At 36.9% G+C, this 22,455-nt stretch overlaps 1 protein-coding gene across 1 annotated transcript; it reads left to right on the top strand.

The window, feature by feature from the left end:
* The first annotated feature begins 1,523 nt into the window (after positions 1–1,523).
* On the top strand, positions 1,524–22,035 carry MTIF2 (mitochondrial translational initiation factor 2). The gene is made up of 15 exons (XM_004691408.2): positions 1,524–1,639; positions 1,805–1,969; positions 3,176–3,401; positions 3,771–3,882; positions 7,941–8,112; positions 9,626–9,786; positions 10,993–11,169; positions 14,225–14,364; positions 16,102–16,226; positions 16,801–17,005; positions 17,161–17,413; positions 17,721–17,861; positions 18,754–18,918; positions 20,817–20,957; positions 21,664–22,035. The coding sequence occupies exons 3-15, from the start codon at positions 3,183–3,185 to the stop codon at positions 21,834–21,836; spliced, it is 2,184 nt and encodes a 727-aa protein (XP_004691465.1). The 5' UTR covers positions 1,524–1,639; positions 1,805–1,969; positions 3,176–3,182; the 3' UTR covers positions 21,837–22,035.
* Positions 22,036–22,455: the final 420 nt, after the last annotated feature.

The following is a 22,455-nucleotide window of genomic DNA, read 5'->3' as shown; positions in this document are numbered from 1 at the left end:
GCCTGTTCTGTTGCCCACTCTGTCTCTGGTGAAGCCTCTCACCGCCCCTGAGCCTCTGGCCTGTACCCCAGTTCTGTATGCAAAAATAAATAAAATCTTTAAAAAAAAAAAAAAGTCAATAAAACTGGATATTTTTAAATAAGCAGCAATTTAGGAGAAACTCAGAGGAAATCCAGACAGTGTGTTCCAAGATGACAGATACATTGTCTACGTTGTCAGAAGGACAGCAATGAAGAGATTCATGTGGGGTGGTTAGCTGTCAAGATTTCTCAACAGCAGTGATCAATGGGCCAATCAAAATAGAAGCATAACACTGTTAAACTGGGCAGAAGCAGAATACTGAGGAGTAAATTCTAATTTTAAACAACCACCAACAGTGCCTTTTGTCAAGCAGCAAAGATGAATAAATATTTCTTCCTTAGCTTGAGGCCATAATGCTCTTCTTCAATACTATGCCAACTGGGGAAAACCTGGGCAGTAACCACAACAGCAGTTCACCAATAAATCATACTGTTAGCCTAACTATGGCCACTAAATAATAGCAAGACTAGGGCAGTTTACATAATGCCTCCTCCTCTACACGTGGTAACTTCACATGCTACCTAAACGTCTCCTCTCCTGGGTTCTTGGCTTCTTCCTTGCATGTCTCCCTTCTTCTTAGGTATGTGAGTTTTTTTTAACAACATTTTTAAAAAAATATTTATTCATTTATGCTTACAGAACTAAGGTACAGGCCAGAGGTGTGGTGGGTGAGAGGATTCACCAGAGACAGAATGGGAAGCAGAACAGGCAGACTGACAAAGTACTCTGCTGAGAGTAGCAGCGGGCGGGTCAGAGAGGTCTGCCACAACATGTGGGGCAGCTCCTTAGTGGGGGATCGAACCCCCCCGGGGGATCGTGCTGCAGTGGCTTCGGAGAGCTTCATAATGCTGTACTTTAGCCCGTTGTGCCATCAGAAGAAGCCGGCATGAAACTTTTAAGAATAAATTACTTCCGCAGCAGCCCTTTGGTCCACTTGTGAATAAGCAGGTGTTTCCGCAAACCTGTCTCATTCAGGGGCAGCTTTTTCTGCCCACCTGTAAGTGTCCTTTATCCCTCCCCCCCTTTTTTTAAATAATAAACCTGCTCGTTTGGATATAAACCAAAACAAATTTCTCTAAGAATTCGGCGTCTAACACTCCCTTGAGTCACAGCCCCAGAGTGGCAGTAGCTGATTTCCTGGAGAGGGACGGGATAAAACGTACTCGTGGCTGACTCGGAGAGGAGACCACCGGTAGAAATGCCACCTACCCCCTCGGGTAGGCGGCAACAGCCACTATTCCTTATCGAGACTAATGATTTTCGTGAACACCCACTTCCGGCAGCGCCGGAAGCTGGCCGGGACCATTTTGGCAATGGACTGAATAAGGGACAGTCCTCTCGGCCCGGAAGGAGATGAGCGCTGGGCCTTAGAAGCCAGATCATCCGGCTCTAGGTAGGAACTGGATGAGCGGGGTCCTGCACCCGGGTCGTCCCGGGTAGCGTATAGATTTTGGTCTTAACTGGCAGTTTCTGAATCATGTAACACTGCACTTCTGGAGCCTTTCCATGATGCATTTAACCCCGGCGTGATGCTACTTAAGTCTTACGTAATGAAAAGGTTCACAACCCAAGCAAGCCGCTGATTTCCTGTGTCCATGCTCTGCGGGGGAGTGGGCGCCCACTGCCCAGCCTCCCCTATGCTCAAGGTTTTCTGGGCTCGGGTTCGAAGTAAAACCGTTCCAGACTGTGATTTTTCTACAATGACTTCTTTTTTACCTTTCAGATAATTTCCAAAGTTTCCGCCTCTATCCTCATGTTTCCACCGATGCAATTACACATTTCCAACAGCCTTTTTTAGATTCCATGACAAGAATATCTTACAGACGAAAGAACATCGAATGGAGAGTCAGAAAGCCTGAGTTCTAGTCCTGACTGCCAGTAACTAGCGGTATGACATTTAAGAAGTTTTTTTTTAAACCTCTGTCGACTAGTTTCCTTTTCAGTTAAACGAGAGGCTTGGAATAACAAGCTTCCTTCCAGTGTTGAATTATGCCCCCAATGTGTTTTTCTAATTTCTGCTTCATTATGTATTTGTATTAAAAGTTGAATTCCATGTAAAGCCCTTTTCCCCATGCCATTAGTCTCTGGCCTTGTCAAATCTGGTTTTAGATTCATTAAAGAATGAGTCTAAGGAAAATATGCCTAAGTAAAATTTTTAAAATGTGCTGTTCCTGGGGTATTTAATGTACCTGAAAAACATATTTTAAAAGACAGATTAAGAAAGGAATTTAGGCTTTTTATACTGTGAACGAAAAACATTAAACACAATATGGTGGAATATGGTGCTCTAGAATGTTTGTTGAAGAAGAAAATGTACTTCTGTTATTTTAGTTGTTCCATTAAAAACTATAAAGCAAAGTTGTAGGAATGCAATCTTGAGAGAAAAGAAAATGAGACACAGGAGGAAAGGAAATATACTACTGGGTTTTGAACTCTATTACTGAGGTTTGTTCCAGTTTTCTCGCAATACATTCATCTTTCATTCTAAGAATACTATTCAAAAGGCATTATTTAATGGATGTGTATTGGATGCTTTCTTTACACTTTAAAGCCTGGGGGTTAGGGGAAAACCTGTGAGAAAGGAAAAATATTGAGGAAAGAACAATTCGAAGTAAAGGGAGCATATGTAAAGGCTCAAAAACTTGGTAGGAGTAAGGGGGAAATAATAAAGAAATGAAGTGAGCAAGGATAGATGAGTGCTTACATGTCATGTTTTGAGGTTGTACATTAAGTGGGGTATTAGGAGGCTGCTGGAAGGTGTTTAACAAAGGTGGTAAGTTCAGATTTGTATTTTAGAAAAATCACTGTAGTTTTGATTTGGTTATCTGCTGTTTCAGGATTAGAAATAGAACAACTTATAAGTTTGTCACTGTATTTCATTCCTACCACAGTGGGATCATTAATAGTAACAATAGTTAAAATGTAGAGACTACTTAGTGTGAAATCCTATGAACTTTTTCAGGGCAGGAGCCCAGTTTTACTCATTGTTCTAACTTTAACACTATGTTTTTTGCATGTTACAGATAGCCAGTTAATATTTACTAATTTTATCTCAATATTAACCAAAATACTATTTTAAAAACTTTTTCTCTAGGAGAAACATGAACCAAAAGATACTGAAGTTGGAGAACTTGCTACGATTTCACGCTGTCTGTAGGCAGATTCACAGCCCAGGTCAAAGAAGAATGTTAGCACATCAGAAATACGTGCTTTCAAATGCATACCCAGTGCGGCTGCCTCAGCTGTATGCCTGGCCCTGGCAAACATGCACACTCATCAGGACTGCTTTATCTCAATATAGGCTTCTAGTAACAAAGAAGGTAGTTACAGATTTCTGTCAGTTATTGTATTTCTATGCCTAGAGCTGAGTAGAAATCTATTTTTAGTATTTTGTCACAAGATCTTTATACCTTAATACTACTCTACAGTACAGTGCTACAATAATCTTTGTAAAGAAGACAAGTTCTAGTTAGTTGTTCATTAATGCTGATTAATTTGATTACTTGGAAATCAGTTAATAACAGTCAATTGAGGATACAGAATTTAGAAGTTTAATCTAAGGCTTAACTACTTATGGCAATGTTAGTTGAAATTAGAAGGCATGGTTATGATAAATATTGCAGAATCAATCTAAATTTAAAACTTAAAGTTTTTTTCTTAATTTTTTATGTGTTCTAAAATTTTACTAGGAAGAAAGATCACGGAAATCTCAGTTATCTTCAACAAAATCTAAAAAGGAAGTAAAGGTGTGGATTGGAATGACTGTTGAGGATCTGGCCAGAGCAATGGAAAAAGACATAGGTGAGGTAGATGATTTTTCTAAGGAAAAATGTGGGAACAAAGAATACCTGGCTTTTTATTTACAATGAGTCTAAGGCATTCAAGGGTGAAAATCAGCCTGACAGCTTCAAAAGGTGTTCCATTATGGTTCACTTGAGAACACAAACCCTGATTAGTTTTGTGCCTCTTTGCCAAATATATTTTCAAATATTTTATTAATGAAAGAAAAGATTTCATCTGAGCTAATCTTTTTTTCTCAGATATATGGGTTATTAGAATAAATCCAAAGAGTACTTTTCAACTGAGTCATATTTATACTCATTTCTTTTGCCTTTTTTTTTTTTTAAGATTTATTTATTTGTACATACAAAACTGGGGTACAGGCTAGAGGTACAGGGACGGTGAGAGGATTCACCAGAGACAGAGTGGGGAGCAGAACAGGTAGATCGACGAAGTACACTGCCCAGGGGAGCAGCGGGCAGGTCAGGAGACGTCTGCCATGCCATGTGGGTCACCTCCAGGGCTGGGGATTGAACTCATGTGGAAGTGGCTTTCGATTCTTAGTGCTGCTCTTTAACCTGCTGCGCCACCAGGAAGAGCCCATACTTTGCCTTTGTTTTTTAAAGACTTATTATTTATGCATACAAGAACTGGGGTATAGGCCAGAGATGGGGCGGGGGTGAGTAGATTCACCAGAGACAAAGTGGTGAGCAAAGCAGGCAGAAACATACTGCTTAGGGGAGCAGCAGGAAGGACAGAAGAGGTCTGCTGTGCCATGTGGGTCATCTCCCTGGCTGCAAAATCACTTGTGCCATAGTGGCTGCCAATAGGTTCATAGTACTGAGACTTAACCCCTTGCACCAATCCCATATTTTGCCTTTGTTTTTCTATAATACTGATTTCTTTTTTCACTCATTTTGACAGTATCTGTAGTGCCAGCAGAAAAATATTTATAGTAATAACTAGAACTTTTAATGATAGTATTAATATTTATAAATACATTGCATAATTGTCTTTTATTTCTCTACTGTACTGTTACATTTTTTGACAGTTTAGGATTGTTGGAGCAAAATTTAAATTCTCAATATAAATTGATATTAAACTTTAGTAAGTAAAAATTAAGCTATTGTAGCAAAATAAAGTGACAAATGAAGCAGATTTGGAAAAAGAACTAATATTAACTCAGTTTGTTAAGATATTACTGTTATATGTAGATGTATGATTACATATAGATCTATTATAATAGTAGATGTTCCTATTATTATGGAATAATACTTAATAGTCCTCTCTTAACATCCTCCTAGGTTTTAGAAACTGTGACTTTAAGGAAAGCGAAGTATAATGGAACTAGGTCCTTGATAAGGTCATAGCTTGAATATCAGCTGGGATTATTTTTTTCTTATTAATCTATGATGTTAATGAGGACCTATATTAATTCATAAAATGCTCTCATTGCAGTAGAGGTAGGTATGATAATTTCTTTCACCTTAGGTTGAGAAGATAAAGCATAAAAAAAATGAGTAATTGCCCTTGATTTCATAGCTAGTATAGAACCCAGGATTTGAACTCAATGAATATGACTTTAGAGTACATGCACTTACCCATAGACTTTTTAAGAATTGTTATTTTCTGAATTATAACAGAACCTAAATTTTAATGTGTTTCCTACCTAAAAATACTGCCATTGTTTGTATATGTATATCCTCACAGGAAATAAAAAATTAGTACAATGTTTTGTGTTTTAATAACTTTACAGTTGGAGTTATGTGATTATATGGGCATGTAATTTAGAACTTCCCAAGGAAGACTTGATACACAGCTGTTACAAATAAGATAATACAGTTGACTTCAAAAAATTTATTATTTGCAATTTCTATGAAAACAGGAAAAATGGAATAATATGGATGTATACATTAACCAGTGAAAATATCGCTGAAATTTATAAATATATCTGTATCTCTGAAAGATAAGGATTCGTTTTTTAACTACCCCTACACACACTCATAGCCATAATAACTTCCAAATAATTATTATAATTGAAATATAAATTTAATCACTCAGATAGTGCTCTCAACCTGAAACTGATTTGCTGTTATTTAAATACAAGTTACCTAGTTGAAGCTTGTATAATATCATACCTCTTCCGAATTAACAATAATTTTTATATGGTAATATAATTTTTACTACTTGGTTAGCAATGTGAATATCTTTTTTCCCCTTCTTCTGAGTTAATTAAAATAATTTGACATAATATTTCTGGTTGAAACGTTCTGAGCACTTTTTTACATGTAAATATTTGTCATGGAAAAAGAATAATTTATGTGCAGTTAATACAGAAGAAAAAAGATTATCCCTATGTATTAGCTACCTCTCAGAAGTTTAGGATAACATTTAAAAACTATAGTTATGGATTATTAGGAATTTTTAGCATTGTTAGAGACAGAATTTAACTCATTTTAACTTTTATGTGTTTCAGAGTGTTTTATATTTTAAGAGGGTGTGTGTGTATAAAATTTGCATTTTCTCATTAATATGTTTGTTATGTAACTGGTTATTGAATGTAATCATTGACAAAATCACAATGGTAATACAGATTAAAACTCTCCTATGATTCTACTGTGTGTAAATAAAAAGTAATTATGTATGTCTATGAGATTAGTTATACCAATTATATCTATGCCCATTCAATGACTTCTTGTTGGTTGCTTAAAATCTGCTATGATGGGAATATTTTCACCATGGAAGTTGACTAGCCATATATAAATCAGATTTTGGGGGTAGGGATGGGGGAGGAGAGGTGGAGAGAGTTGTGAGTAAACAATTATCAGCATACTACTGAATAAGATTTTTTTTACTGTCTGCTAACTTGATGATCCTTTTCAGTTGTATGTTTCTTGAAATATAAATTATAGGATAGTTGAAAATCTGGGAACAAAATTACTATCTCATTGTCACAAATATATTTACTATTCACAAGGAAAAATGACTGGAATGAAAACAGCACGTTAAATAAAATGAAAAGAATTGCACATAAATATTTTTCTTGTGTTTCAAGACTTTTGGATACTTCAGTAGAGAAACACATAAATTAATTGTGTTTGCATGTATTCTGACATATTCTGTGTGTGTGTGTGTGTGTTTGTGTGTGTGTGTGCGTCTATACAGTAGTCCTCATTATTTGGAGGTTCTGTATTGGTAAGTTCACATATTCTCTGAAATGTATTATAGTCTCCAAACCAATAGCAGTGCTTTCATACAGTCATCCTGGATATCAGAAAGTTGTGAAAAATTTTAATTGCATATATTCTTAACTAAGGTTGAACAAAGCAACACTTGTCCTTTATAGTTTTGGTTTATTAAGTGCCATGTTTTTTTGTTTTTCATCTTTGTGGGTTTTTTTTGTTGTTGCTGTTGTTGTTTAAACAACAAAGACATTTAAAAATGCTTTTGCTATTCAAAATGACTCCTTCACATAGCTACTTAGTATTACCAGCTGCTAAAAGGATTTAATGTGCCTTCCAGAGAAAGTACATGTTAGATGAGCTTTATTCAGGCACTAGTTATACTGCTGTTGGCCATGAATTCAAGTTAGTGAATCAATGCATATTAAATAAGGTTTTTAAAAACAAGTACATAAAATAAGGTATAAATTGATCAACTGATAAAATGTGGCCAAAGGAACTTACTTTGCATTTTCCCTCAGAACAGTCATTCAGTATTTGCTAATCCAGTATTCTGAATGAATTTATAGAACACTACTATAGCAGATAGTGAGAATTGACAGTATATACACATGATTTGAATGTACATGACCTGTAACTACAAGTTTTCAAAGAACTATCGTAGAATAAGCTACTTAATATTATGTACAATATACAGTGTAGTGTTTTATTGATGTTTCAGAAGCTAAATAAGTATGTCTGAATGTGCAGACATGTCAGTTGATATAAATGATCATATTTTAAAGGTTATTTTGTGAATAGAGTTTTGTCTCTAATACACTGCTTATATAGACTTTTACTAATAGAGGTCACTTAAACAGTTCATGGCCCTAAAATGTTTTATCTTATCCTAACCAGATTATGTGTACGAAGCTTTAATGAATACTAAAGTTGACATAGACTCACTAGAAGCAGACTCACATTTAGATGAAGTCTGGATCAAAGAAATAATAAAGAAGGCAGGGATGAAGTTAATATGGAGCAGATTAAAAGAAGACAAAGTCAGAGAAAATAAAGATGCTGTAAGAAGGTAAAGCTTAATCATATATATTGGGGGTGGGAGACCACCTAATTTTGTTCACACATTTATTTATTTTTAAATACTTATGCATACAGAACTGGGGTACAGGCCAGAGTACAGCGGCGGTAAGTGGATTCACCAGAAACTGGGGATTAGAACAGGCAGATCAATAAGTACACTGCTGAGGGGAGCAGCGGGCAGGTCAGTAGAGGTCAGTAGGTGATCCATCACTTCCGGGTGTAGGGACTGAACTCACTGAAGCGGGCTGCAGCTGCAAGCATCCTAACTGGTTGCGCCACCAGGCAGGGCCTAATTATTTATTTTAAAAATATACATACAGAACTGGGGTACAGGTCAGAGGTGCAGGGGTGGTGAGAGCATTCACCAGAGTGGGGAAGTACATGCTGATGGGTGCAACGGGTGAGACAGGAGAGGATGGTTGCACCATGTGGGTCATCTCCCTGCCAGCCAGCTGGGGATTTGAACTCCAGCTGAAGCTGCTGCAGCTGTGGCTAGCTTCACAGTGCTGTGCTTTAACCCATTGCGCCACAAGGGAAGGCCCTGTACACACATTTTATTTTATTTATTTAATTTTTAAAAATACTTAACTTCTGGCCCTCCCTGGTGGCGCAGCGGGTTAAAGCACAGCACTGAGAATCTGAAGCCACTTCCGCATGAGTTCGATTCCCGCCTGCCCCGGAGGTGACCACATGGCGCGGCAGACCTCTCCTGACCCGCCCGCTGCTTCCCTCAGCAGTGTACTTCGTAGATCTGCCTGTTCTGCTCCCCACTCTGTCTCTGAAGCCTCTCACTGCCCCTGAGCCTCTGGCCTGTACCCCAGTTCTGTATGGACAAATAAATAAATAAATTAAAAAAAAAATTAAAAAAAAAAAAAAAAAATACTTAACTTCTGAATACAGAACTGGGGTACAGGCCAGAGATGGAGGGGCAGTGAAAGGATTCACCAGAGACAGAGTGGGGAGCAGAACAGGCAGATAAATGAAGTACACTGCTGAGGGGAGCAGCCTGCTGCACCATATGGATCAGCTCTGGGGCCTGAGATGGAACTCACACTGAAGCAGCCAGCTTGCAGTGCTGCATCCTAACCCATTGTGCCACCAAGGAGGATCCTATTCATACATTTTAAAGGAAAGATTGCCTTAAAATTTCTTTTGCAATGTAACTGTTACTGTGAACATGGGTTAAATCTTCAGTATGCTTAAAGGATCAGAAAGAATATTCAGGTAATTATAAAAGTCTTAGCAGTTTGAGAAGTGTGTATATTGATCCTGAAATTCTAAAATTTGGTTCAGTTCTGCTTATGAGAGATGAATTATAGATGACAGGCTTGAATATTTTGTCATGTCATTGTGCATTTGGAAGGGGAAATAGTTGTCTAATCAAAGCTGAATGTTGGGTTTTATTGTTAATGGCAGCTCACAGTGACAACTGCCCATCATTCTATGGGTATGAAGTGTTTCTGATATTTAAGATACAAAACTCCTTTGCTATTAAATTGTAGGCCCCAGGCAGATCCAGCTTTGTTAACCCCAAGGTCCCCTGTTGTTACTATTATGGGGCATGTTGATCATGGGAAAACGACATTACTTGACAAACTGCGAAAAACTCAAGTGGCAGCAACGGAAGCTGGAGGCATCACGCAACACATTGGTGCCTTTCTGGGTATGAACACAAATTATCTTACAGTGTACTTGGGAATTCTTCATTTTTTTTTTAAGTATTAAGTTCTAAATGCTCAAATTCAAAGTTAAATGGAAGGTGAAAAGCTTCAAGTATTTTGTGTTATTTCTGTTGCCTAATCTCTTTGGTTTGATGAAATGTAGAGCAGATAGATGGGCATAAAGGTTATTGTACATTCTATAAGAAGAAATTATAGAAAGAAGAAATTATATTGCCTTGCTTATTCTAGTCCATTCTTGGTTTGGTTTAATGACCTAAAATTCTCCAATGCTAGGCTGTAAGTAATGTTGCTAATAAATAAAATAATTATTTACTGAGCACCAGTGTGGCCAGCACTGTTCCAAGCACCTTACCTTGTTTTTATCTTCACAACACCTTTATAAAGTAGATATTGTTACTTTTTTTTTTTATAGATGAGGAGTTTGAGGCTTGATTAGGTAGATTAACTTGCTCAAGATACACTTAACATCTAGTAAGTGATAAAGCTAGGATTTGAACCCAACACTGTGGAACTTAATTCTCAGCTGCTAACTGTAAACTGAATTGCCTTTGTTGGTTAAAGCAGTTGTGCAGCTGATGTTTACTAATGTGGCTGCGTTTACAGTTATCTGTGTGTTCTCTCTCCAAAATAGATATCATTTGGTATATGTGAATATAGTTATATCCTACAAATGTGAAAAATTTTAATTTGTAAATTTTATTTGTAAGTAAAACCCGACAGTTGCAACTGTTATGTTAACCACTTTTCATGGTGAAATGATGTTTATTGTTCTGATTAAAGTTAATGGAAGTAATAAATTATTTTTTAAAAAAAGATTTATTTATGCTTACAAAAACTGGGATATAGGTCAGATATGTGAGGGAGTGACAGGATTCATCAGAGACAGTGGGGAGCAGAACAGGTATTGACAAAATATACTGCAGAGGGGAGCAGTAGGCAAGACTGGAGAGGTCTGTTGTGCCATGTGGGTCAGCTCCCTGGCCAGGGATCGAATTGTGCTTCAGTGGCTGTGATAGCTTCATAGTGCTGAAACTTAACCCCTTGCTCTACCAGGGGGGCCCCAGAAGTGATGATAAAATTACTTTAGAAAATTTGATAATGTTGCATATATTTCCTCATATTATGGAAGGCCATAAATGGAAGTACATGTTTGAATATTTTGTGTTCTTGGATTTCTGTTTCCACAGTTTCTCTGCCTTCTGGGGAAAAAATAACCTTTCTTGATACTCCAGGACATGCTGCATTCTCAGCAATGAGAGCCAGAGGTGCCCAAGTCACTGACATTGTCATATTGGTTGTAGCTGCAGATGATGGTGTAATGAAACAAACTGTAGAATCTATTCAGCATGCCAGAGATGCTCAAGGTACTGTGTAGCTGACTTACATGGACTAGGAAGGAAGTAACTATATTTTTTAAAGGTTTATGCATGCAAGAACTGGGGTACAGGCCAGAGGTGCAGGAGGTGAGAGGACTCACCAGTGGGGAGAAGAACAGTAAGATTGAAACACACTGCTGAGGGGAGCAGCAGATGAGACAGGATAGGTCTGCCACGCTATGAAGATCAGCTCCCTGTCCAGGAGGGGATTAAACTGTGCTTCCGTGGCTGCCCAGTGCTACAGAGAGTTTTAGAAGGCTGCACTTTAATAACCCTTGCACTACCAGAGAGGGCCCCCAATTTTTAAGGATCTATGTATGTGTAGCTCCTAGCAGTCCCAGAGTATTTTACAGATAAGACTCGAAGATATCAGGATTGTTATCCTACAAATGTAACTTTTACAAAGAGTCTCAACTTGAGACTTTTGACCACATGGACAGTCCACAAGTACAGGTACCTTCTTCTACTATTTACACATAGCGTGAGAGTTTATTACTTATTTTTAAAGATTTATTTATTTATGCATATAAGATCTGGGGTGTAGGCTAGAGGTGTGGGGCTGAGAGGATTCACCAGAGACAGATGGAGGAGAAAAACCAGTGGATTGACTGAAATACACTGCTGAGGGGAGCAGTGGGTAAGACAGGAGAGGTCTGCTGTGCCGTGTGGGTCAGCTACCTGGTCGGGGATCAAGCTTGTGCTGCTGTAGCTGTGGCTAGCTCCATAGTGCTGAGGCTTAACCTCCTGTGCCACCAGGGAGGCCAGGGTGTGAGAATTTAAGTCTCAAATTACTTTTTTAAAACTTTTTAGCATGGAAAATTTAAATAGATATAAAAGTAAGAATAGAATAATAAACCCCTTCAAACTTACAACCTAAATTCATTAGAAGTTGCAGAGTAGTATTCTAATTTTGTTGTTCTTTGTACATTTATTATCTGGAATTTTTCTGTAAAAAGAAACTTTCCCTCCATTTCCTTTCAATAAGTTCTTGCTTGGTTGAAGGTATAAAACTAAACTTTTGAAAAAGTCACTTGGCTATTTTTCCATTTAAAATTTGTAATAATTGGGGTCTCCCTCATGGCCTAAGGATTGTCACTGCTACTGTTTGAGTTTGATACCTGACCAAGGAGCCGACCCACATATGGTGCAGCAGACCTCTCTTGTCTCACCTACTATTCCCCTTAGCAGTATATTTCAGTCAGTCTGCCTATCCTGCTACCCATTTTCTTTCTAGTGCATCCTCTCACCTCCTGCATCTCTGGCCGATATTTCACTGCTTCTATACAAACAAATCACACCACATATACATTCTCTACATTTATTCTTACTATTATGATTCTATATCAACTGAGAAAATACTGTTGCCTTGAAAAAATGTACCTCTGTTGAGTATATCATATTCCCCTTTGTTTACCAGAAAAAAAAAAAACGTTGAACATCATTTATCTGGTCCAGTTCTTTTATGTCATAACATGAAAACTACCACCCAGGCTGTAGAGAACACCCCCCTACAAGGATACATTTGCAACACGCCCACATTTGGAATCTGTTTTTTTTTTTTTAAAGATTTATTTATTTATGTATACAGAACTGGGGTACAGGCCAGAGGTGCAGGGGCAATGAAAGGCATCACCAGAGACAGAACAGGGAGCAGAGCAGGCAGATCAACGAAGTACACTGCTGAGGGGAGCAGCCGGTGGGTCAGGAGGGGTCTGCCGTGCCATGTGGATCACCTCCGGGGCAGGCAGGGATCGAACTCATGCTGAAGTGGCTTTAGCTTCTTAGTGCTGTGCTTTAACCCACTGCACCACAAGGGAGGGCTGGGAATCTGATTTTTTTAGTTTCCAGTGTTACCTTCCTTTTGTATTCTTTTATCTATTTTTTGAAAAAGGGACTATGTTCTAATGATTCTAGGGATTAAAATACAGACAAAAAAAAATGTGAGGGATAAATCCCTTGCGTTATGCTTTCTGTAGCTGTACTCTTGGTTCCTGTTAAATTCCAGCTCATTTATAATAATCAGTTGTGGATTGCATAGCTTTTTTATTTGTTTTTATTTTCAATTTCTATTCCATTAATAAATGAGAAAATTGCAGAATTGGTGAAACCTAACCAGAGAATTATCTCTTTGAATTTTGTGATTTCTCTAATGAGTGGGTGCATATTTAGTAATAACCAGTAAAATAACAGATTAATTGGTTCATTGTGTAAACATTCATTGAGAATCTAGTATGTGTCAATCACTAAATATATGAAGAAAGAGTTTCTAATTTTTTTTAAGATTTATTTATTTATAAATCACAATATGAAAAACAAGAACTGGGGTACAGGCCAGAGGTACAGGGGTGAGAGGATTCACCAAAGACAGACGGAGCAACAGAACAGGCAGATCTGTTGAAATACGCTGCTAAGGAGAGCAGCAATCAAGGCAGTAGAGGTCTGCTGTACCATGTGAGTCAGCTTCCTGACCCAGAATCAAACACATGATACAGTGGCTGCCAGTAGTCTCAAAGAGTGCTGTGCTTCACCCTTTGTGCCACCAGGGAGGCCCTCCTATTTGTTTGTTTTTTTTAGATTTACTTACTTATGCATATAAGAAAATTTACAATAATGATACTTAGTTTCGCCCCAGGGTGACATACTGGGTTTTCAAAAAGTGCATCTGCAAAAAAAGGCAAATAATCTAGTGGTATTAGATTCTTCGCTTGTTTTTTGTCTGGAGATTATCTCTAATGTAGTTGCTAATCTTGCTTTCAGCTTTAGGGTTAGATGTCCTGCTACCCAAAATACTATTTCATCTTAACTGTATATTTTTAATTTATAATCAGCTTATACAAAAAAAAAAACACAAAAAAAACTTGGGAGATCTGACTTCTGGAATCCTTTTTTAGAGAGCAGAATTGGGTGGGCTTAAAATGGTTTTATTGGGCCTTTTGTTTAGTAAGTAAATATGCTGAATAAAGAGAAAGCCAGAAAATCTTCGTAACTTCACTGTGAAATTAAAGGTGGCATGTTCTACACTCTTGTTAACTCTCTTTTTTAGTTCCTGTTGTCCTTGCCATAAATAAATGTGACAAAGCTGAGGCTGATCCTGAAAAAGTGAAAAAAGAACTGCTAGCTTATGATGTGGTTTGCGAGGACTGTGGTGGTGATGTCCAGGCAGTGCCTGTCTCTGCGCTCACGGTAAATTCAGGCTCTTAAGAGATGAGTGTGTTCGGATGTAAATGCTGTTTTGACCTACATAATTTCTGTTTTGTAGTACTCTGAGTACTAGGTAGCACTGATACCATTATTCTGGCTTGGAAGATTAGAGATTAGGTACAGTCTTAAACCAAGGTTAAATAGCTGACTAGTGGTAATTGGGTCTAAACTTAAGGCTTACATTGGATAGTTAGAATGAAAGAGAATATGGTGAATGATATGTAGATAGGTCAACAGACTGCTTTAAGCAGAAGGGAAATTTAGTTTGAAGTAAAAAAGTCCTTATATTTCATGTCATTTATAGTGAAAAATTATAGAATATGTCTTAAGGCATTTGAGAGAGATTTAAACAAAAATTTCAGTAATACAAAGAGACATTTGGGTTCAGTTTGTCATTGACTCAGTGTTTCTGTAATTAAATTGCTGTAAGTTTTTATGATGTAAATTACCAATTTTTTTTCTGGTTAAAAAAGACAAAAGAAGCTCAGTAACAATTTCCTTTTTTTATCCATTCTTACCATATTCTATAGTTTTTTCATAATGCAGAAATGATGGTATTGTATTCGTTGCCTCCAATTAAGTCTCATTTTATCTTTTCTTAAATTTGTTATTTCCAAGATGCTTATAGATCACACAACTTTCCTTGAAAAGCCATGCCTCTTTTTTTGTGAAACTTGTAAAAGGCCCTCATAGCATTCTACTATACCTTGATTGCATGCTAAATGCAATATTAATATTAAATATTAAAACATTTGCAGAGGTGACCACCTTTTCTACTACTCAGATACAGTCAAATGAATAGTAAATAGGAAACTGTAGGTAAATTTGGAGGCATAGCAGAACATATAGGGACTTGGGAGAGAGTGGCAAGAGAAGTTGAAGCCTTCTATTTCATGCATCCTTCTATTTCATACAAAGAGAGAACCCCAACTCATTTCTGAGCAGGATTTTGTAACTTGGTATAAATACTAGGAATAAAAGAAGGGTCAGTGAAGTAGCAGTTTTGTTTACAGTGGTCTTTGTTATTGTAAACTGTGTAACAGATGTGAGCAGTCTCTCAGCTGACAGCAGAATGGAAAAATCCCTTGCCTATCATTTCTGTTTCTAACACCCATTAAACAGCTTTGTCATTGGAGCCCTAGGAAGCATATTAAAGATACCCTTATAGATGAAGGAATCATCTAGATTCTTCATTCTACAGTTGAGGATTGGAAATCCAGAGAAGTGAAGTAGCTATGCAAAATTGCTGGTTAGGTAGTTAGAATATGGCTTAGAGCCTACATATAATCAGTGCTTTTTCTCCTTTTTTATTTAGAGTAAGTGATGCTTAATTTACTTATTTTATAGGATTCTTGATTGGCTCAAATGAAATAATAGATGTGAAAGCTTTTTCAATGGCTTAGAGCCTCAGATGTAAAGTAGCATTGTAAAAAAAGGGACAGGAAGAAAACATAAATGTAGAGACTGATGCAAGGAAGGAGAATGAAGCATATGTTTGTCAAAGTGTATTAACAAGAACCACTAATAACAAACCTTTAAATAAAAAAGTAGCTTTTCTTCCTTGTAAAATCTGCCCTGGATTAAGTTTTCTCCCTCCTCCTTCTGCCCTTCTCTCTGAGAGAAAAGTATAATGTTACTTTCAAGGATTAATAGACTTTTTTATTCTTGTATTTATGTTTATAAATAAAATATTTATTAATTATATTTTTCTTGTTAAAGGGTGATAATCTGATGGCTTTGGCAGAGGCAATAATTGCTCTTGCAGAGATGTTAGAACTGAAAGCAGATCCCACTGGTCCAGTGGAAGGAACAGTAATAGAATCTTTCACAGATAAAGGAAGAGGGTAGGACTGTTAAAATATCTGCTTTTTAAAAATTCTGTTTTGTGGTTGTATGACTCGATATATAACAATATATTGTCTTGATTGTGTTTTTAAAAAGATTTATTTATTTATGCATATAAGAACTGGCCTAAAGGACAGAGGTATGGGGAGGGGGGAGAGGATTCACCAGAGACAGAGTGGGGAACAGAACAGGCAGATGGACTGAAATAAACTGCCGAGGGGAGCAGCAATCGGGATAGCAGAGGTCTGTTGCACCATGTGGGTCACCTACGTTGGCCAGGGATTGAGTATATTCTATAGTGGCTGCGGAGAGCTTCATAGCCCCTTGTGCCACCAGCAAGGCCCTTTTTCTTCTTTTTAAAGCTTACATAATACTCTTTTGTATGTGTAAGTTACACTATATTTTCTTTACTCATTCTTCCATTAATGGACATTTGGGTTGCTTTCAACTTTTGGCTAGTGTTAAAAAATGTTTTTATACTATGAAAAAATGTTTGAGGTGGTGAAAGTAGGCCTATGTATAGTTAAATCTCATAAGGATATTTTTGCTCTAAGATTATATTTTTCATTTTAGGCCTGTTACTACAGCTATAATTCAAAGAGGAACGCTGAGAAAAGGTTCCATTCTGGTTGCTGGAAAGAGTTGGGCAAAAGTACGATTAATGTTTGATGAAAATGGAAAAACAATCAATGAGGCCTATCCTAGCATGCCAGTAGGAATTGTAGGCTGGAAAGACCTCCCTTCTGCAGGAGATGAAATTCTTGAAGTAGAATCTGAGGTATGTCAAATTTAATTTCTATAGATACTGTGTTTCTTAAACTTATAAAATGAGTGGTTTTATACATAAATTAACTCAGTGGTAGGGAAAGACAAAGCTTTGAACCAAACAGGTATTGGTTTCTCTTTAGCTAATGGCCATTTTTTCCTATAAAGCCAAGGGCTCGTGAAGTTGTTGACTGGAGGAAGTATGAGCAAGAACAAGAGAAAAATAAAGAGGATCTGAAAAGAATAGAAGAAAAGCGAAAGGAACATCAAGATGCCCATAGGAAGGCCCGTGAGAAGTATGGCACTTTGCACTGGAAGGAGAGGTCATTTATGAAGTACCAAGAAAAAAAAGAACAAAAACCCTTAAAGCCAAAAGAGAAAGCAGAAAGAGATTTAAATGTACTTCCTATAATAATTAAAGGTGATTTTGAAAAGATTTTACAACTCAATTTTGGCATATATATATATTTTATTCTCACAATGAATTTGGGCCAAAACTATTTGAGTATTTTGAGGGAATTTGGTGGTAAACATTTTTCTTGCTAATTTTGTTGTAACTATTATACTTGATTTATAATGCTTTAATAGATATTTAGAATGCCTAGCTAAGTAAAAGTGGTTTTTGTGGAAAATGCCCTTCTTACTGTGGCTTTAAGTAGATTATTGTCATCTTTGTGTTTGTTAATGCCTAATTCTTAGCACCTGTAATTTAAACTTTTTACATTTAGGTGACGTTGATGGTTCTGTTGAGGCCATTTTGGACATTATGGATACCTATGATGCAGCACATGAGTGTGAACTAGAATTAGTACATTTTGGTGTGGGTGATATTAGTGAAAATGATGTTAACCTTGCTGAAACTTTTCACGGTAAGGATTGCATTTCCCATCTTTTTAAACTGTATTTCCTAGAACACACTGTGAACCATATGCTTCTTTCTTTTATTACTTGGCTGGTCACATCTGACATATACCCTATCAGCATCACCCTTCCTGTTGCAGTCAAGTTCCAGCTAGCAGCTGAGGCCGAATGGTATGTGCAAAGTTGCAGCCGTACTTTCAATTTTCCTTGTTGTATTGCAACCTTAGGGAGCTGTTGCAAGCCCCAGTAGTGTTACTTTCTTCTTGAAGGTGACATTGTTTCCTCCTCACTACCTCCTTCTATTTCCTCACCCACTCCCAAGTTAGTAATTTTCTCTTTCATATAAATTTTTGAAAGTTTCTAGTACATAACCAGAGTGCTTAGTATCCATTCATCTTTTACTTTTGGTTGTCTATTCTTGATCAGAAGCTTCATTTAGCCTTAAATGCACTTATGATATACAAAAAGGGGACTCATTATTGTCACTTTAACTAATGATTCATTTAGGAAGGAGGTACCTCATGACCTGACTTATTTAGAATTGAACTGAAAAGATATTTTCAATAATGTTGGTTAGTTTAAGGTACTGTTGACAATGAAGTCAATAGTCATAGTCCAGGACTATGCTGTGTAATGCATAGTGTATCGAGTAATTTCTTAGCATGAGATAGTTGTGTTTTCTCATTTTAGCTGTTTGCATTATTTTGTTAAAGGCAAGAATGTTTTGCTTTATTTCATTCTAGGATACATGACAAAGAAGATAGAATTTCTCATCTTCCGTATTTGCTGTAAATTTATATAAAAGAAAATTAAATAATTTAGATTTGAGTTTCTGCTTGAAAACATATTATTTAATGGAATATTTGTGCTACTTTCATTGATTCCATTTTTGTTTGCCAGGTGTTGTATATGGCTTCAATGTGAATGCAGGCAATGTTATCCAGCAGTCAGCTGCAAAAAAAGGAGTAAAAATTAAACTTCACAAAATCATTTACCGCCTTATTGAAGATTTGCAAGAAGAACTGAGCAGCAGATTGCCCTGCGCTGTGGAGGAGCACCCAGTAGGTGGGTTTTCACTGAATGTTACACAAAACCATTAACATCTTAGGTGCTGTAAACAATATTTGAAAGCAAGTTTAGGAGATGTATTTCACTTCGAAATACATTCATTACTCTAATATATATCCTGTATTTTAGGAAAAATGAGTTATAGAAAAGACTTAAGTGTACTTCGTATGTATTATAATCACCTGCCCTTTCTAACACTTTGTGGTAAGGGCCTGAGGATACAAAAGCAAGTAAGACAAGATTATACATATAAACAAGTGATTCTGATACAAAGAGTGGGATGGAAGTCATAAAATTCTTAAAAATGTCATGGAAAAAGTCACTGATTTTTGTCTGAGCTAGCAAAGAAATCCACCATGAAAAGAAAATTCACTTAACATTTAAATATTAATAAAAAAAATACTCCTTTATATCCATTGTTCAAATTGAAGGCTAAATTAGTTATAATGGGCTAAGTCACTTTATTTGTTCTTTTATCTTCCCACATGCAGATGCTAACTTTTTATTTTGATCATTTTAAATGTCCAGAAAAATTACAAGAAACGTTTGGGGAACTGCCTCCTATTTAAATTCCCTATGCCCAGTCCCATCATTCACTTTTTGTCCCTTTTATCTTTATCCCCTGCCAACCATACAACACAATTTTTTTTGGATTATTAAATTTGAGATATTGTGTCCACTTCCTAGTAAATGCAAACCATAGAACAAATACAACTCAGAAGTTTTAACATTAATACAGTGCTATTCTATTCACCCCAGTCCATATTCTTTTTTTTTTTTAAGATTTATTTATTTATGCATACAAGAGCTGGAGTGTAGGCTAGTGGTATAGGGGGGTGGGTGAGAAGTTCTCTAGAGACAAGAGTGGGAAATACAACAGGCAGATTGACTGAAATACACTGCTGAGGAGAGCACTGGGCAAGCCAGGAGAAGTCTGCTGTGCCATGTTGTTTAGCTCCCTGATGAGGGATTGAACTCAAGCTGCAGTGGCTACAGATAGCTTCATAGTGCTAACTTAACCCCTTTGCCACTAGAGAGACCCTTTATATTCAAATTTTAGCCTTAGTTTCCCAATAATGCATTTCATTGTTATGTACCTTAATTCAGGATTGTTAAGTTACAATTAGTTCTTCAGTTCTTGTCTTGACTTTGACATTTTTTAAGTGTATAGGCTGGTGAATCGTAGAATCTACTTTAATTTGGATTTATTTTACAGTGAATTTTTGGCCCACTTACAGATTTACTTTACTTTTCTGACTGGCTGAATATGATTTTACAGAGATTTTTATGTTCTTATTCTAAGAGCCATTTGGAAACCTGGAAGTCACATGGATTTCTAGGACTTGCAAAAATAAAAAAACACTAGCCCTAGGAAAACTGGTACATTAGTGTATGATACCATTTTATTATTGGAATTAAATTTTCAGTGAAAAAATGAAACTGAGTCACAGAATTTGTACTTTTAAGTGGAAATCACCACTGGTGATACTAAAAATAAATCAGGTAACAACAGATGATCTTCAAGAAAATATCTTGAGGGACAACCGAAAACTAGATTTTTTATGAGGCAGACAGTGATTGTCAGTCTTACCAACTGTTAGCATCTTCTGGGGCCCTTTATTCCACCAAAAATTTAGTTGCATTTTTCTAGTGCTCATTCCTTTGGTAGACATGTTCCTTTGCAGTGACTGTTTTGTTCTTTAAGAATACCCAAAAGATTTATACATTAAATTTTAGCATTATTCAGTAAAACTAAGTTGGCAGAATCAAAGAAAAATAGGGTTTGTTTGTATGAGTTTATAATTTTCTAAAATCTTAAATTTTCTTCCTGTAGAATGTAATTGTGTATCTAAGATTATTTTCTGTTATACTTAAATGTTCTCTTCTCTCTAAAGGTGAGGCCTCTGTACTAGCTACATTCTTTGTAACAGAAGGAAAGAAAAAAGTTCCTGTGGCTGGCTGCAGAGTCCATAAGGGACAGTTAGAAAAACAAAAAAAATTTAAATTAATTCGTAATGGAGATGTAATTTGGAAGGGTAAGCAATTATCAGTCTACTTGTTATCATCACCAAAACTTAGTGATATTGTGTAGCTATTTGAAATCTCATACACTATTTCCCAGGCCATCCTTTAAAAAAAAAATTATTTTGCATGTTAAGAATTGGAATACAGGCCAGAGGTATAGATGGTAAGAGGATTCACCAGAGACAGAGTGAGGAGCATTAACAGGAAGATCTGCTGAGGGGAGCAGCGGGTAGGGTAGGACAGTAGCCGTCTGCTGTACCATGTGGCTCACCTCCCCAGTTTGGGATCAAATTCATACTTCAGTGGCTGTTAATAGCTGCATAGCCCTGTGCTTTTAACCCCTTGCGCCACCAGTGAGGCCCCTTTTTGAAGATTTATGCATGCATGCAAGAGCTGGGTGTACTTCACAGTTGCTGGGAAGGTGTGAGGGGTGGTGGGGGGGTGGGGACTCACTGAAGACAAGAGTGGAGAACAGAATAGGCAGGTTGACTGAAATAACACTGCCAGGAAGTGACACAGGAGCAACTTGGTCAGGGATCAAACGGGATCAGTAGCTGCTGATAGTTTCATAGCTCTGTGACTTACTCCCTCATGCTGCCAAGGGCTTAATACTACCCAGACTATATAAAATCTTCAAAGTTTTAATGTAATTTGTAAAATCAGCACTTTGTAGCGCAATCACTTGTTGAATGTGAATCTTTTTTTTTTTTTTTAAAGGTTTGTTAACCTCTCTGAAACACCATAAAGATGATGTTTCAGTCATCAAAACTGGAATGGACTGTGGTGTCAGTTTGGATGAAGAAAAGATAGAATTTAAAATAGGAGATGAAATTGTGTGTTATGAAGAAAAGGAAGTTCCAACCAAGACATCTTGGGATCCAGGATTTTAAAATTGTATAGCTAAATATTTTGTTCTGTTGAAGATATTAATTCACCAGTACTGGTCATAGTGGCCATATATTCTGTCAAACAAAATGCTGTCGAAATTGTACTTTATGAAAACCTCCACTTAGAAATGGCAAGACAAGTGTTCGGTAGAGAATTGTCATTGGTGATATTAGTGAATGTAATATTTTAATAAACATCAATTGTGTGCTTTAAAGAGTGTTATCAAGAGCAGCAATCCTCTGCATTGAGCTCAAGGCAAAATATGGTAAATATTGCTTAAACACATGCTTTCCCACGTACTACTAACACAAATAGCTTGAAATTACCTTGGGTTAGACATTCCACCCAAATCACTGAAGGACACAGAATTGCTCTTAAATTACCTATTTAAGCTCTCTTTAAAATCTCGTGTATGAAATAAATTATGTCTTGACATTTTTTTAGGCAGTTACCAACACTAGTTCACATGTCATGATTTCCCCGGAGTGGTTATCCTCAGATCTTGACACTGGATACACTTTTGGTTGTGGTAACAGAAGTAGGGGTGATGTTACTACTGGCATTCAGTGTGTCAGCCAGGGATTACTATCTTCCTATGAGGCACAGGATAGTTACATGGCT

Source organism: Condylura cristata, unplaced genomic scaffold (genome assembly GCF_000260355.1).
Source record: "Condylura cristata isolate star-nosed mole 26May11 unplaced genomic scaffold, ConCri1.0 scaffold00031, whole genome shotgun sequence".
NCBI classification, from domain to species: domain Eukaryota; kingdom Metazoa; phylum Chordata; class Mammalia; order Eulipotyphla; family Talpidae; genus Condylura; species Condylura cristata.
This window is presented reverse-complemented; position numbering and strand designations above follow the sequence as displayed.

What these genes read in the sequence shown, in the direction of transcription:
- MTIF2 (XM_004691408.2), top strand. Translation starts at nt 3,183, where the DNA reads ATGAACCAAAAGATACTGAAGTTGGAGAACTTGCTACGATTTCACGCT. An exon ending in AGCAATGGAAAAAGACATAG is followed by an intron (nt 3,883 to 7,940) that starts GTGAGGTAGATG and finishes TATCCTAACCAG; the next exon opens with ATTATGTGTACGAAGCTTTA. An exon ending in AATAAAGATGCTGTAAGAAG is followed by an intron (nt 8,113 to 9,625) that starts GTAAAGCTTAAT and finishes ATTAAATTGTAG; the next exon opens with GCCCCAGGCAGATCCAGCTT.